Raw genomic sequence first — 17315 nt, 5'->3', positions numbered from 1 at the left:
GATACAGCAAAAAACTTAACCATCCAAGGCCTCAAATGCTTGCTAAACTATATACTTCCTTTAGCTCAAACTCACAGCACACCACTGTGTTCTGATTTATGAAATGGGCTTTAGGATCTAAGCTTCGGGAGACCAGACACCTGCCTTGCAGCAAGATGGACTGAGTTGAGAGGCCAAAACTTCTCTTCAGAAGTGTTTTCTCCCTCCCTCCCTCTCTCCCTCTCTCTCTCTCTCTCTGGTACTGAGGATTGAACCTAGGGCACTCTACCACTGAGCTACATGCCCAGCCCTTTTAATTTTTGTTAGTATATGGTTGCAATACATAATGATTATATTCCTTGTGTGGACTCAGTACATGTATATAACACATCTTAATTCTCTTTTCATTTCTTCCCCCTCTCCCTGACCCCCATCACTTGATCTCCTTCCCATTTGAGAAAGATATATCTCCTTACTTTGTATCATCTATCTTTTATTTTGCTCTTTATTTACATTTTGGGTTTCTCATGTAAGAGAAACTATGTGATATGTAACCTTGTGTGTCTAATTTATTTCACTTAACATTATGGTGTCAAGGTGCATCCATTTTCCTACAAATGACTCAAATGTATTGTTGTTTATGGAAGAGTAGTACACCACATTTCTTTATCCATTCATCTGCTGAGGGGCATATATTGCTTCCAAGATTTAGCTATTATGAAATGTGCCGCTATAACATGGGTATACATGTACTGCTGTAATATGATGACTTTAACTCTTTTGGGAAGACATCTAGAAGGAGAACAGCTGGGATGAATGGAATTTCTAGTTTCTAGCACAACCGCTGGTTGTACTAGTTTACAGAAATACTGACAATGTCTGAGGCAGGGTCTCATTAAGTTGCTCAGGTGGAACTTGAACCTTCATGCTCCTGTCTCAGCCTCCTGCAGTGCTGGGATTACAAGTGTGTACCACCTTGCTGGCTTGATTCTTGAGATCACAAAAGGGAAGCTCTTCTAAAGTGGATGAGTTTGCTTTGAGGGGCCTGCCCTATTTTATTTCATTCTGCTACCCAGGGTCTCTGGGACTCTAGAGCTGATTTTGTAAACTGGTCAGACACACAAAGGCTTAACAGGAGCCACCAGGGAAGCCCAGGTGCCCCCAGGGGCTCTATCTGTGCTTCAGCCAGCCATCTGGATTCTGCATTCCATCCAAGGCAAGAAAGGTGGGCAGCATAGTCCTGGAACTGTGGGATGCAAGGGCAAAAGGAAGAAGAGAACCACTGCCATAATGGGCCTGACCATAGCCTTCGGTGCATAATTTCCATCAAGTCCTCACAGTAACTCTGGAAAGGCAGGCATATTCTACCCTGCAGATGAAGACAGTCACTTAGAGTAAACACACAGCCTTCTTTCTGCAAAATGCCTGACAGCTTACCCCTAATCTCTCCCATTTTTCTCCTGTGGACAGGCATCTGCCCCAGCCAAGCAGCCATGATGTCATGAAACAGTGTTAAGAGGTAATGGCCAAGGTCCTCATCAGCCCCAAGGCTCCCTGATCTGGTTCCTATCAGCCTCTCCCCCGCCAGCCTCCTGACTTTCCACTCTGCTGCAGCTTCTCAGTGATGCCACAACATGCCTTTGCCTCCCTCAGTGCCCAGTCCATTGCTGTAGCCCTGGCTTAATGGCCACCCTCTCTGGTGCCTGTTCTCTTTGGGATTAGGGATTTGCCGTCATGCCACTTTAGTGACGATGGGGTCGGTGGAATATGCTCTCTTTCCCCTCTGGCCTGTTAGACCAATTCCTTGAGGGAGGGGCTATTTTTTCAGTATCCTTGTGCTCAGCCCCAGTAGGGGCTAGGAGATGCAATGACAGCTGCAGCGAGAAGCAAGGGGTCAGAGTGCTTAAGGGACTGGGCTCTGGGGTCAATGGGTGGCTGAGCACCTCACAGCCAGGGTGACTTTGAGCAAATTGCTTGACCTTTGCTGCCTCTCAGAGGCTTCCTCTGTGAAATGTGGCAACAGTGCTTAATTCCTAGAGTGGGTGTGAGAGTAAATAAGGAAACCCATTGCAAAAAACAGATATGAAGACGCCACTTTATAGCAAAGAACAGTCATTTATAGAGTAGTTAAGGAAGGCAGTGTTTGGGCCCTGCTCCTCTATGTCAGAGGCTTAACTGAAGCATTGTGGCAGGACTCTTTTGGACCCAGGACACATCAGCCCCAGCATGGGTGGTCTGCAGGAACCACACTGGGAAGTACCTCCTAGGACAAGCAGCGAAGGGCAAACTTGTCAGCATAGAGGTGGAGTCATCAACAGGATCCCCCCTTTTCAGAACAAGTCTTCCAGTGAAAGCTGAGGATACCAAGAACAGATACTACCACCCAAACAAACTGGCCAGTGGGGTGACAGTGCTTGAAGCAGCACATGAAAGGAAGGTGGCAGCAGCTGGGCATGCTGGGCCTGTGGTGAGTCTGTGGGTTTGCTCAGACAGCTGGGAAAATGGACAGACCCAAGACACATGGGCCCCACTTCCTCTGCACCCCACCCCTTGCTGTCGAGGCAAAAGTGCCATCTGGGGAGAGGAAGGTCACACAGCACGTCACTCCTGCCTTCCAAGATCCCAAAGTGAAACACCTCTGTCACTCTGGCACACAGATTAACTCACAAGATGCGGGCTAATAACCAGAGCTGGGTGCAATGAATTCCTCTAAATTATCCACTGATATTCACATCTCTAGGGAATGATTTTCTAGGAAAAGGCTGTGTTGCTTTCTAAGAAAGAAACTGTGATCTTACAAAGAAGATAAAATACCATGAATAGCGTGGCTGAGATCGCTTCCTAGAGCACCCGCTTCAGCAAAAAGTGCTGATAAGGGAAGTGCCTGCTCCAGTTGCTTCTGAGAACTCTCTGCTCTTCACATTTGCTTCTCCCACAGGGCGGTAAGATTCACAATTTCACTTGCGTGTGCCTAAATTAGCTAGAAATAGCCAAAATTAGCCAGACACTTAACATCATGCAATCTCTGGGGGTCCTGAGATCTCTGGGCTTAGATTTCATACCACCTTCACCACCTACACTGGCTGCTGTTCTGTGCCCAGTTCACAGAAGCCCTGCCTCCTGGCTTTGGCTTCCTGAGCTCAGGGCTCAGGCTTTTCTCTGCACTTCAAAAGTGGCCTGCCTGCAGCCACAATAGTGCCTGTGCAATGACATTCCAGCCCCTGCTTGCGAAAGGGTGGGAGGTGTGTGGGAGAGGAGCTCTCCACTGGTATCTCAGCTGTGTTGGAGGCAGGCTCTGGATTTTGACCAGAGCCCCTTTCTCCCTGGCCTGGAGAGACAGGTCTGGCACTCACTCACCCGCCGGGTCTTCTCCACGTCACCACAGGGCAGCCGCTTCACAAAGTCTATGCCCGTCAGTGGTGTGCCTGTTGGAGGCAGCAGGATGGAAGCGTCCATCATGAGATACTCCACGTTCATGGGCTTCATCTAGGAGAGACATCACAGGAGGCCTCACTGAAGGTCCTTCCCTTGAGATGGAGGAGGGCACAGGGGCAGGTGACACAGCCCCCGACCTGCACCCACACGGAATCAGGGAGTGCTGTCAACCTAGGTTTCGAATAGGACCACGCTTCGGGGCTGCCATAAGTGGGAGGAACAATCTTATTTTGTTTTCTAAATTGCAGATTTTTTCCTTAATTGAAGCCAGAGGGCCACAGAGCCAATTAGCACAGGCTGCCTGCCTTTTCCTTGTGGACACTTTTAAGTAGTTGCTGCCAAAGGCCTGAGGTCTGCTGCCCCAATCCCTGTGTCCACCAGCAGGGGTGGCAGAGCCCCATTTCTGCTCCACCCATACCTGCTGGCACTGCCGTTCCAGCAGCACTTTCTCAGCCTTTCTCTTTGGCTCACAGTCCCCTCTGCTCTACTCCCCGACTCTTTAGAGCCTTCCTAGGGACCCCTCACAGCTTGCCATGAGGGAGATGGATGCTGGGTCCACATACCTTTAGCACTGTACTGGGGGCACTAAGGGAAGTGAGGGAAGGATCAAAAGCCAAGGTTTGGCTTTATCAACGCCCTTCTAGCAGTGCTTTAGGGCCTGTCTCCACCTCATTTTGCTCAGAGGCTGATTTCCTAGGGACTCAGCTCCTAGGCCTGGGGTGTGTCATCTTTGTATTTCTCTAGAACATCAGGCACTCGGCAGGACACATCATCATTTGATTAAAACAAAACCCGGAAAGCTCCCTAGAGTAGGAGGGAGAAGAAACAAATATTGTTTTTCGAACAAGTCGTCTCAATGGGCATTTCACACCCAACCTGGGCAGCAATGTGGAATGGGCCCCAATGCATAGTTGAAAAAAAACAAGGCTCAGAATTTAAGCAACCTACCCAAGGTCACACAATTAGTAAGCAAACAAAAGCAAGAGCAGGGTTTAGGAGTCTGAGCTTTTCCACCGTACAAACAGCACGTGAATGCTACATTTCCAAACAAAACCAAGCTGTGGGCGATTACATTGCAGAAGGGGGATGGAGAAATAAAATGGCAAGTAACCTCTAATCCACTGTACTCTGATTAATGGTCTGAAGAGTAGAAGTCTGAGCTGCCTTCTGAAGGGCTGGGGAATGTCAGGGGGCTGAGTGCATCGATGGCAGCAAGGTACGGTTAACAGCAGAGCATGTGTCACAAGGAGGCCTGGCCACTGCACTTGGTTGGGCTCTTCTGGAGCCTGGAAAAGGCTCCCCAGAGGCCTCAGGTGCACAGTGACAGGAATGTGGTGAGGGCTCTGCTGTCCACACCCCAGTGAGCAGGCTAGGAAGCCAGGGAGCCACTTAGCTGAGCAGCCTGCCCTTTTCTTTTTGACACTTTAAATGTTTAGGTTCATTATAAATGTCCCAAATTACTTCACACTTTGGTGAGCAATGTCCATGCAAGGATAATTTATCATCTCTTTATAGAGTGCCTGCTCAGGGATAGGTGCTGGAGATGTAGAGAGGAACAACAAGATAGAAAGCCTTGATCTCCTAGCCTATCACCTGCTGGAGGGGCCTGTGCTGGCAAAGCACGCCAGCACCTTCCGGTGGAGTGGGAGAGGCAAGGAAGGAGGCAGCGCCACACAGGGAGCTGGGCAGGGGGTCAGGAGGTGAGATGCTTTGCTGTGGAAGCCTGGCTCTGCCACTAAAAGCTTAGACAGATTTGGGGACATTACTTGACCTCTGACTTCCAGATTCCTCATCAGCAAAAAGGAGGCAATGACATTAGCCTTTGGTTGATATAAAGATTAAGAGATTTAATATATACAATGTGCTTTATACTCTTGGCATGCAGCAAGTACGCAGCTTAGACACCCCTCTCCTGAACCATTCAACCAAAGCGAACTTTTCTGACCCATCTCACAGACATAGCACAGGGGGAATGAAAGTAACCTGAAATTTTAGTGGTGATGGGGATCTACAGGCTCCGTCTTAAATGTACTTCCCCACCAATCTTTGCCACTCAGAGTCAGACAGAAACTCTGGGTTTGGGAGGCACACAGGTGAGTCCCAGCCCCTACTTACTGTCATGCTCCTGTACTCATCTTCAAACATGTCCAAAAAAATTTCTTCCCCCTAAAAACAAAGGGAGGAAGAGATTATTCATTTTTTTCCCCCCATAAACACAGTATTATAAACTCTAGCTCTCAGCTTTTCAGGCCATCTGTTTTTTGTTAGTGGGTTCTCGTAAATCACCAGGAAGCAAAATACACACGTGAACACGAACACACATTTGAATGAAAGACTGAATCTCAAATTGCACCATTCAACGGTTTTTCCTTTTTAAAAAAGCATATTGAGTTAGAGGTCTTCTGTCAAAGCAGTTAATCAGAAAGCAGGCCTGTAATCCCAAAACTCTGGGAGGCTGAGGCAGGAGGATCGAATGTTCAAGCCCAGCTTGGGCAATTTAGTGACTTAGCAAGACCCTGTCTCAAACTAAAAAATTTAAAAAAGGAATGGGGGTATAGCTCAGAGCAAAAGCCTCAGTTTTAACCCCTAGCACACACAAAAAATGTACATAATATCACCCACTTAAGAGAATGACAGAAGAAATAGGAAATCCTGGCTAAGTCATCATCTTAAAAATGAGAAGTTCCACATTTCTGAGAGGGAGAGTATAACTAAGAATGCTTAAAAATAAAATTATATGGTTTTTTCCGCTTGCTTCTGAGGCAAGCATTTGGGGTCTTATAGGTCTTCAGGCTGAGGCTCTGCCCAGGAGGTCCCCTTCAGAACAGGATCAGGGGTAGAAACTGGGTTCTGAGACCCACAAACCTGGGACCAAATCCCAGTCTACTTCAGAGAGTCTGTTTCCCTGCAAGGACAGCAAAAGAAAAAGAAAAACAAACCAACAAAGAACAGGCCCATATTGTTGGGTCATTCATTGTAAAGGTGAAATGAGTTAATGGACATAAAATGCAGAGTGCAGAGCCTGCTGCTCGGTTAGAGTTGGAAAAATGTTAGTGTGCACTGTCACTGCCATCTCGGTTAGACGATGACTGTTAGAGCTGTCTTGCCTCCTAAGTCCTGGGACACACACACAGTTGGGGTGGGAAAAGGCATAGATCAGAGATCTTTTTTACATTTTTCCAGTTGTTAGAACTACAGATGAACTTGAAGATTCTTGCATGGCACCAATAGAACTGACAACCCCTGAGAACATCCAAAAGCTTCAGAGACATTATACGTAGGGTGTAGGTGCTAGAGCGATATAGGTGAAATATATCTCCCAACCTGCGAGATGTCAGATATGCTGAGTTCGTATCCCTGGAAAGCAAAGAATGAATTCCAAGGAACAACAGAGGTTATAGTAGGAAAGGTTTATTGAAAAATAGCTCCTGAGAAACAGGAGTGGTCCCAGAAGTAGGTTGCCACTGAGGCCCTTTGTCAGGGGTAATTTATACAGCAAAGTCACAATGTGGGTAAAGCATGGGTCAAACAATAATCAACCTATAGGATTACAAGTATAGCTGCTTAGCTAATATTGATCCAATAGGGAAGTGAGTCAAATAGCAAGGGTACTTGGAAAGAACAGAGGCATTTTTGGGAAGGGATGGGTCCAGATGCTTGGTCATCCACCTGGGTGACTGATGTCCATCTGGACTTTACTGGACCAGGTTATACCAATCAGAGTACACTCTCAAGTTAATGTTTATCCCTGAGGCCTGGTGACTGCATCTTAATCTTGAGGCCTGGCCTTCAATGGAAGCGCCTCCAACCACAGTTTTGGTGTGCTTTTGTCTCTTGCACTGACTCTCTCTCTCAAGGACCCATCCCTGTCTGTCTATTAATTTCTGTCTAACTTAGCTGCCTATAATAGGATAAAAGCAAGAGAGAAATCTGTATGCGAGAAGGGAATTGAAATTTAAATGCCTCTCCTTTTGTTAATAGAAGAGAATCAATCTCAGGGAAAATGCCTACCTCTACATCTTTCTGGTTTTGCAACCCCAAAGCTTTGGAGAATGAAGGGGGAACAAAATTTTTTGAGCAGCAATCCTGGAAAGACAGTCAAAGACTAACTCAGCTATGGGGTTTCTACTTTGTTCTGGGCTTTTCTAGAAGGGGTATGTCCCCACTTAAAGGCCAAACTGGGACTTCCTCCTCAGTGCATGGTGCCCACAGGGTGCCACCCTTGTCTGGGCATGTCATTACTGTAGCTCGACGGGGTCAATGGAACCTGTTGAGGTGGATTTCCAGATTACAGGACCTGGTTTTACCTCAACAAACACTGACAATAATGGATTGTGGCTTAAAAGATTCCTGAAATAGCAGTTTTAAAAAAATACAAATAATGAAAGCACAGGTGAGTGCTTTGTGGCAGCACTGACATCTTTCCCCTAGCTAGGAGGATGTGCATTAGCCTCTTTAAGGGGGGAATCATCACCAGTAAGATCTGAGAAGATCAGATATAGAGACCAAAATTCAGAAAATTACTAAGACTGTCTGACAAATGGATTAATCCACCATGGCTGACAATGATAGGCCTTGCCTAAGGGTAAAGTCTGAATGTTTATGTCTCTCCAAAATTTGTATGTCAAAACCCAACCCCTAGGGCGATGGTGTTAGGATGTGAGGGTCTTTTAGGGGTGATTAGATCATGAGGATGACCTTACAAAAGAGGCCACAGAGATTGTCTCCCCTTCGCACCACGTGAGGACACAATGTGAAGATGCCATCTACAAGAAAGCAGGCCCTCCCCAGACACTGAATCTGTCTTGATCTGGGGCCTCCTAGTCTCTGGAACTCAGACATAAATCTCCATTGCTAGTCAGCCACCCAGTTGATAGTATTCTATTACACCAGTCCTAATAGACATATGCCTTAAGAGCTAAGCAAAACTGGACTGAGTATCTCAGTGATAGAATCCTTGCTAGCATGTGCCAGGTCCTGGGTTTGATTCTCAGGATTACACCAAACAAACAAAATAACCACAGACACACACACACAATTTGATATTTTAGAATCATCTGGAACAGAAGATAAATCTCTACAAATCCTTCAGATTCTGAAAGTCATAGTAGTGCTTTATAAAATCTCCCTATACCTAATATAAAAGTTCAGAGGCCCTCCTGGGGTTTCTTAGTATATATGCATATAATTAATATACATGTATATAAAATCATAAATCACTCATAAGTAAATATTAGCATATGTAACTCATGAACATAAGTTCCTCAGGTATTAGTCATATGTGTATGACTGTGATTTACACATAAATTCATAAATACTCATAAGTAATTGATAAACAAATTGTCGTAAACTAGGAGTCCTCAAAAAGTTTACAATAAGAGAGCATGAAAAATTCAGACACCACTAGCTGGGCATGGTGGCACACACCTGTAACCCTAGCATGCTGGGAGGCTGAGGCAGAAGGACCGCAAGTTCAAGCCTAGCTTGAGCACCTAGTGTGACCCTGTCTCAAAATAAAAAGTAAAATAAACAAGGGTTGTAAATGCCCTGTGTTCAATCCTCAGTGCCAGGAAAAAAAAAAAAAAGCTCAGAGATCACTGCTCTGGAGAATATGAAATCGAGCATTTTTATTCAGTGATCACAGGTACAAAGAATAACTGCAGGCATATAATCTTCCAGTGTCCCCTTCTACAAGACACCGTAGACTTCCAGTCACCTTATAGAAATGCCGAACCAGGTGGACACTCTCTTCTCTCGCGCCCTGTTAAGAGAAAGAGCATGGTCTTACCGAGGCAAGCAGGTCAGGTTAGTTACCAATTCTGCAAACAGAGCGCATGTAAAACAGATGTTGGGCTAATATCCTTAATATATAAAATGGTTCCTAATGACAGTGGGAGGAGGGGTGGGAGGCAGAACTCAAACTGACAAAGGTGAGGCAATGCAATGTGATTAAATTAAATGTGTGTGTGGGGGTGAATAAGTTATCACAGATGGCCATCATGACTCCACTTTTACAATATACAGAATTATTTTCTAAGGGTGTATGCATATATGTGAGTGAACCTGCACAGACACACTCAAGTGTCCACTATAGTTATTACTTTTTACCTCCTTGTACTTCCTAAATTTTCTTTAAAAACATGGAAATAAGGGCATGTGGACAATACAAACTATCAAAACTTAATAAATTGTAGCACAGAAACTATAAGTAATGTGTATATTTGTATATGTATGAAAGTTTCACAGTAAAAAAGGAACAATTTAAAAATCCTGGGAGCAAAAACAGAACCAAATAATTGTAACAAGCTACTAAAATCTGAAGAATAAGTGGATTGTTCCTTCAAGTGAGTCTCAGCTGAAGGGAACTTCCTCCTGGACAAGGGGAATGGAGGGAGCTCCAATCTGGACCCTTCTTGACCTCCTCTGCCCTCTGGGCCCACGGGAAGGGGGAGGGGAGTGGCCTCACCTCCAGGCAGGCCAGGTGGACGTCCTTTATGATACAGCTGGAGCTGGTCAGGACTTGCTGCTTCAGGAGCAGGCAGCTCAGCTCCAGCGTGGCCAAGCGGATCTTCCCATCTGTGGAACAAGCAAAGTCAGCCTTGCAGCCCCAGAAACAGTGCCCCGGAACACAGGCTCTGGCCTGCCCTGCTGTGAGCCTATGGGGCCCGACCCAGTGGGAACAGAGGGAGCCCCTCTGCCAACCCCCTTTCCAGTCAATTACCATGTTATGGTGTAGATCAGGCATGCACCCCAAAGGGCTCGCATGCCTACAGACAGGGCTTTGGGACGTAATTAAGTCATGGGGCAATTCAGCTGACTTGCTGTTAGGAGGTGAGGTCTGGTCCAAAGAGGTGGTCACCGGGGATGCAAGCTGGAAGAGTCTCTCTCCCTTCCTGGCTCTTTTGCTCTCTCCCTTCCTGGCTGCCATGACTTGAGCAGCTTTCCTCTGCCAGACCCTTCCACCCTACTCTTCCTGCCTTGGAGCCAGCTGACTAAGGACTGAAATCTCTAAAAACCATGAGCTCAAATAAGCCTCTCCTCCAAGTTGTTAGTGTCATGTGTTGTGTCACTAAGGCACACCAAATAGATCTCTGAAGTCCCTTTATCAGGGAGAGGGGATGTGGAAAAGAGGCTAAGTGTTCCAAGGGCCTAGGAAGTAGCCCTCTGTGGGCTACTGTTGTTTCTGTCTTTCCACATCTCCAGGAATGACACCCGTCTTTCCTCTGAAGAAACCCCAGCACCACCCTAGCCATGTGATTTTTGGTGGCACTGCTCCCCCTTCCAGGGGTAGGCACATCACCCAGGCTGGGCAGGGTGTTACATTCCCGGGGTGGCAGTGATTGGGTGAGGACAGTTGAGGAGTCAGTCAAGGCCAGTGAGGTTTAATTCTATGGCTGGCTGGAAGCAGGGACTGCTGAGCAAGAGAGTCTGTCCCTGCATTGGGCACGGAGAAAACAGAAACACGGTGGGCCCTGAGGGGCACATGTGTTACAATCCACTGCAGCCACCTCCTCACCTGGCCAGTGTTTCCAGTCTCCATGAAGTACTCTGCAAACAGAGCTTTGAGATCTCCCTTCCAAAGTGTCTGCCACAGAGCATACGCAAAGCTCCAGAAGAGAGGACAGCTGGAGCTACAGGAGGTTACCCTGCCAACTCAGAAGATGGCAGAATCCAAACATAGTCCTGAAAACATTTGACCCTCTAGATCTAGATGCACCTCAGGCCAGACTCTGGCAGACTTTACCACCAACACAGCTTTGCTTCTGCTTGTACTGTTTACAGTAGTCTGAGGTGGGTTCTCTACTAACTGTAACCAAGTTCTGACTGACACAGCTTGGTATGCTAACCTACTGTGAACTAGGCATGGTGCCAGGTGCTTTACATACACCTTCACAAGAAACCTCTATAAAACTCATTGCAATGGGTGCCTCTATAAACTGACACTTAGAAAAGTGAAGTTACTTGCCTAGGGCTCACAACTGGACAAATGGCAGACTTCAGGTGCTCTACAGGCCAAACCTACATCTGCCACCTCTCATAGAGGCATCTGCAGCTGCTCAAAGAAGAACTGCTCTTATGCAAATCTCCTTGTGACTCTTTAAGCTTATTTCGAGGCAAGGTCTTGGCAAGAAAAGAGTGAGGGAGGACAGGGTCTCCAGACCATGTCTCTGAGCATGGAGGTATCAGGGACCAGGATGGGCCACTGGGGAAAGCCCCACACAACTCTCTGCTTGGCCTTTGTTAATGTCTTAAAAGTCAGAACAAAACACACGAGAAGAGTAAATCCACGCTCAAAACTGAAAAGCTACATGCACACAAAATAGGCCTTCCTAAGCAGGGTAGAAAACCCCAGGAACAACACTGGGAAAATGTTGACCAGTCTCAATGACCTTTGCTGGCCCCGTGACTAACACCCTCTGATCACTGCTGGGCCTCCTCAGGTCTGTGTGCCTCTGAGCAGCCTTACTCCTGCCTGCCTCTGTGCCAATTCCCTTTTAGGCTCAGCCAGCCAAGCCTGCCTGCTATTACACTGTCCCTGCAAGGACTTCTGCTGTAGCCCAAAGGGAGGGGAATGGGATCTTCCACCCCAAACCCTGCTACCTTTGCAAGTTCCTGCCAAGGAGCTGACCCCTATTCCCTTTGGGTCACCCAGAGAGGAGGGCTGCAGACACTGGAAAAACTGGCAGAGAGGGACTGGGTGTGGAGCAAAAGAGATGGTTTCAGGGTTAGGGGACAGAAAGAGGAGACTCAGATAAAGACACAGTTGTAGCAAGCAGGAGGGTACTGGTGGCCCAGGACATGGCACAGGGAGTAAGTAAGATTTGCCTGGATTCTTAGAAGGGCCAGGTCCAGAACCCTGGGGTGTGGCCCCAGTCTGGGGACCCAGTCCCTCTGACTCCACAGCCCCAAGACAGACATCCCCAGGCTGGCACCTGGCTGGGCAGCATTGTTCATGATCCTGATGAGTCTCTCAGCCAGCAGATGGTTGTAGGTGGTCTTCTCAGCCACATTTGGCACCGGTAGCTGGATTCGCTCTAGTTTTTCAGGATCCATGCCTAGAATGGGAAACGGAAAGATGTGAGCAGAGACACCTCACTCAGATACCTGTCCCCCTTCCTAAAAGGCCTATGGAGCAGGATTTCCTCAGCACCCCACTGCCCATCTTTGTGATTTCTTCAGTCCTGGCTGCTGACTGTACTGCAACTTATGTCCAAGCTTTCTGTACACTGAACTTCTGTAAATGCATTAAAACACATTTTCTACTACTACTTATAAATGGGAAATCAGCCCTGATGGAATAATTGCGGTAACTATAAAAAAATTGAACAATGATTTTACATTCTAGCCAGTGATTGGCTCTACTCTTTGTGGCCCAAGGGGTGCTCTGTCTTGGTTAAAGAGAGACTGGCAGGCACTTATCAGTCTTCAGGACAGCCCAGCACCAAATGGTGACACCCTTCTAAACCAGTGGTGGAGTGTCTACGTCATGTCTGTTAACTGTGTTTTTCTCTTAAGACAACAGATGCTAATGTATGAGTTGTTGTTTTCTAAACTAGAACCTCAGTATTCAAGGTTTAATTGCAGTGTTGGCACTTTGCGGTAAATGAGTTTTGGGGTGCAGTTTGGCGCTAGGTCTCTAAAGGTTCACCATCAGGGTCCTAGACATAAGAGGAAATGAAAAAAGGAGTAAATTCCAGCACCAGGTCTGTGTGCCACCTGAGGCCACATCTGTTTTAGGCACATTCACACCTGGAAAACAAAGACCTAGAAGAACAGACCAGACATACAAGATCCCACTCAGACCATCACACTCACAACATCAAAGTCAAAGAGCTGGATTGCACCCTCAAAGCTCACTCAAGGGAGCCAGGCATGGTGGCGCATGCCTGTAATCCCAGAACTCAGGAGGCTGAGGCAGGCAGGAGGATCCCTTCAAGCTGAGGCCAGTCTGGGCTATACAGCAAGACCTTGTCTCAAACAAAACAAAACAACCCCCCCCCCCATACACTCAAGGGCACTAGGTTCCCAGCTGGGTGGGGCAGACACTACCCTGCCCCCAGCCCGGGTAGCATGAGCAGAAAGGGACTAAGCTACACTTCAAGTATAGACAGGTGCACACACAATGAAACCAAGAAAGCAGATCTATTACCAAGGAATCATTTTTTCTCCATTGAAAATTCAACAGTCTCTCTCTCCAGTGAAAATACAAAACATTTAAAAGACAAAAGATGAGATGGGGCTGTGAGAGGTGAGTGGGGAAGTAAAGATGGAACGCCCGTGTCTATACCTGTCTATAGTCTATACCTGTGAACCATGTCAGTATTTTTCATAGGGAAGAAGCTGGGAGCTGGGGCGGCAGGAAGACTGGTCAGGGCTAGCAGAACAGTCCAGGCTGGGGACAAGAGTATTCAAACTCCTATTCTCTCACATAACACGGCTCTTGAGAAATATGTGAGTAGAAATAAACATTTTGCTTCATCCAGTCTTAGAGACCCCAGTGGATTGTTTGTGCCTGACACACGCCTTTTCCTGTTATTCCACAAAAGGGGGGACGGTGGCACTTCTCGGAACTCTTGAAATATGGCCCCTTGAGTACCAGATAACACTTCATTTAGAACCCTGACAAAGCAGCGAGGAGAACAGAGGAGAGCCGACTGTCCGGGTCCTAAGTACCTCCTACACACGTCGACCTAAGAAGCCATACAGTATATCTTGCTTTACTGAATCCCTTCTAGCTCTGAGAGAGAGGCTCAGATACGGAGGAGATGACATGGGTGAGGGAGGGCCCAGTTGGTAGGACTCTCTCACACGCCCCACAAGTCTGGCCAGGTCAAACAATTTGAATGTGGTGAAAATTTAATCTGTGGTTTCTGTGTCCCATTGTGATGCTAAGTGTTCAGCTCTGAAGTACTTAATGGCAAGAAGGATGTCACTGACTCTTTCTGGTATTTGTTTTTCCAGAGATTCAACAATGTCAACAATGTCCTGACATCTTTCTATCCTTTATAAGCTGTACTCAGTGGTCTGGGGGAAAAAACCAGTTCCTCTGCCTCCTCAGCCTTGTGACCATCAGTCATTCCACTTCATTCCCTCTAGAATGTAGCAACGGCTGGCAGAACCTGAGGGACAAATTGGGACCCAGGCTTGCATTTGCATGGGGAGGCACACTGGTCCTATTATCGCTCTGCCCTCACCTTAGGATTTCTGGAAAATGAGGAAATCTACAGCAAAATCTTCTTGAGACCGGAAGAAAGACTCTCGAGGGTATTCCTGATTTTTCTCAATGGGTGGCTCCAGCCTCTGTGGAGGGAGGGTCCCAGGGCACCAAAACACTTCAGATCTGGCCCAGAGTCTGAACCCAGCACCTTCCTTTAGTGAGGAAATTAAGACACAGAGTGGTTATGTACTTCCTTTGGGTCACAAAGCAAGTCAGAGGTACAGTTCAGGCCACCTGCAGATGACTCCAAAGGTGGACAGGTCCAGATGTGAGGGGTGGTGGCACTACCGCTGCAGTGAGCTTGCTGTGAAAGCTGTCCCACGTCCACCTCTGTGCCTGCGGGCTCACGGTCTGAGGGAAGGGCCCAGTGCAGGGTATGGGAGTTTTGTCTTGATACTTAGGCCCATTCGAACCTCAGTCTCCTCACCTGTGAAATGCCAATAATTGCATTAACCACCCATCTCAGGACAGGTGTCTGTACCAAATGAGAAAAAGCACACAGCTGTGTTTCGATAAATGTTGCTGCTCACTGTTATGCATGGGTGAGAACTTCTAGTTTGAGTGTATCTTAATGTGTTACAAAGCAGAGAGAGAGCAGAAAAAAAGCTAACAAAAGCTAAAATCAAGCTGTTGAGGTTGAATTTCTGCTGAACCATCTGGGGGAATTCTCTGGGCAGTTTGCTCAGGTGGAGTCTGAAGGATGAACAAGACTTTGCCGTGAGCTGGACAAGGTGGATCAGACCTTGCCAGGCCCAGGGAGGACTTCCAGGAGTGAAGTGGAGTTTGTAGATAACTCAGTAGAGGCTGGGGCAAAACAAAGAGCTGGATGGTGGCAAAAAAGGACAGGCAAGGGCCGGGGATTTAGCTCAGTGGTTGCTCCTCTTGCCTCGAAAGCTCAAGGTCCCGAGTTCAATCCCCGGTACTAAAAAAAAAAAAAAAAAAAAAAAAGGACAGGCAAGGCATGGGCAGATTCCCGGAGGAAGACTGATGCAGCAGCATCTGGTGCCAGGAGTTAGGGTTGTGCTCTGGCTGACTCTGTTGCCCCCACTGCTCATGGGGGTCTCAGTGCTGCCAGACCTTCCCCCAAAGCCCTTCCCTGAAACCAGCCCAGCACTATGCTACATTCCCCATCGGTGGTCTTACCACTGGCCCCAGGGACACCAAGGCAGGGTATGTTCCACACAACATATGCAAAACTGTGAAAACCTCTAGAAGTATTTATGTTCTTCCAGGCCAGATGGCTCCTTTTCTCCCTCCCACCACAGCCTCTAAAATGCCATGTTACTCTGAATTTTTTACGCTTGCCCTCAGTTTTCAAGGTCCCTATAGCAGCCCAAAAGCTCCAGCCAATCCCCTGGACCAGCCATCTTCAAAAGGAGCCGGTGGCCCTGGCCCATCAAGCGTGTTTCAAGTAGACTTCTTCATTCACCAAAGTACTCAATGAAAACAAACAACAAAAAATCCAGGTCTCTCTGGGTAAAGATGGGGTACATTAGGGAGGGAAGAAGGGAGGATTCTGTTACCAAGACAAGCTTGGGGGGAGGTTAGGGGTTGGGGTGTAGCTCAGTGGTAGAGCACTTGCCCAACATGTACAAGGCCCTGTGTTCCATCCCCAGCACCAAGAAACAAAAAAACAAACAAAACAAAAACAAAAACTCCACATAGCTGGGAATAGTGGTGCATGGCTGTAACCCCAGCATTCTGGGAGTTTGAGGCAGGAGGATTCCAAGTTCAAGCCCAGTCTGAAAGACTTAGCGAGACCCTGACTCAAAATTTTTAAAAAAGGAGCTAGGGGGGCTGGGGGTTTAGCGCAGTGGTTCTGGCACCTGCCTCGCAAGCGGAAGGACCCGAGTTGGATCCCTTGTACCAAAAAAAAAAAAAGGAGCTAGGAATGTAGCTCTGTGTGAAGACCTTGGGTTCACTCCTCAATACTAAGAGAAGGAAGGAGGAAGGGGAGGTTTCTTCATAGAGCAAGCACTGAAGAACTGTGTATTATGTGTAAAGCTGGGTTTAATCCTTGAGACTCTTGTAAAATAGGTAATATGATCTCCACTTTATAGATAAGAAAACTGAGGTTCAAAGAAAAGAAGTTTGGCTGAGGTCATGCAGACAGCAGAGTGCCTTCTACTCCCTGTCCTTTTCCACCCTCCCTACTACACTGCACAATTCTTGCTTGTTAGTTTTTTTCTTTCCACTTGTCCAACCTCTGTGTATCATGGTATCTAGCAGTAGTCTTGGCAGGAACTCCACAAATGTTTGCTGAATTAATTTTTATAGGAGTCAACTAATTTTGATCAAATTTAGCCCATTACAAAAAAGGGGGACAGAAGATCAGACAGATTTTAAAAGTAGGGGAAAATATAATCAAGTAGGTGCTACAATATGGCAGTGGTAAAGAACAGCGCATCTATTATCTACGTGGCAGAGGCTGAAAGGAAATACAACAAAATCATCAGCAGTTGGTCCTTATAAAGTAGTAAGTATAACCACAGGCAATTGAACAAAATTCTCATTCTCATTTTTGTTTCCTATAACAAGCATTATACCATCATCACTATTCTTAGGAAGGCATTTAATTTGTGGAAAAATATTTGATTTGGGTTTTGTGTGTGTGTGTGTGTGGTACCAGGGATCAAACTCAGGACCTTACATTTGCGAGGCAGGCGCGGTGCCACTGAATTAA

The 17315-nt window shown here is 46.9% G+C and overlaps 1 protein-coding gene across 9 annotated transcripts in view; it reads right to left on the bottom strand.

Annotated features, from left to right (window-relative positions):
- Window positions 1-17315, bottom strand: part of Clec16a (C-type lectin domain containing 16A) — a 224433-nt gene that overhangs the window by 103766 nt on the left and 103352 nt on the right. For all 9 annotated transcript variants that reach the window (XM_087202956.1, XM_087202950.1, XM_087202952.1 and 6 more), the window contains exons 13-17: window positions 12348-12470; window positions 9881-9990; window positions 9131-9175; window positions 5530-5580; window positions 3337-3465 (exon numbers count right to left, since the gene is read on the bottom strand). In XM_087202956.1, the coding sequence (XP_087059082.1) occupies window positions 3337-3465; window positions 5530-5580; window positions 9131-9175; window positions 9881-9990; window positions 12348-12470 (458 nt within the window). The remainder of the gene's footprint in view (window positions 1-3336; window positions 3466-5529; window positions 5581-9130; window positions 9176-9880; window positions 9991-12347; window positions 12471-17315) is intronic.

The sequence above is a fragment of the Heterocephalus glaber genome, unplaced genomic scaffold (genome assembly GCF_053883595.1).
Source record: "Heterocephalus glaber isolate CG9 unplaced genomic scaffold, H.glaber_assembly_v1.0 deba00001781, whole genome shotgun sequence".
Taxonomy (NCBI): domain Eukaryota; kingdom Metazoa; phylum Chordata; class Mammalia; order Rodentia; family Bathyergidae; genus Heterocephalus; species Heterocephalus glaber.
The sequence above is the reverse complement of the archived record's forward strand: the minus strand, read 5'-3'. Positions and strand labels throughout refer to the sequence as shown.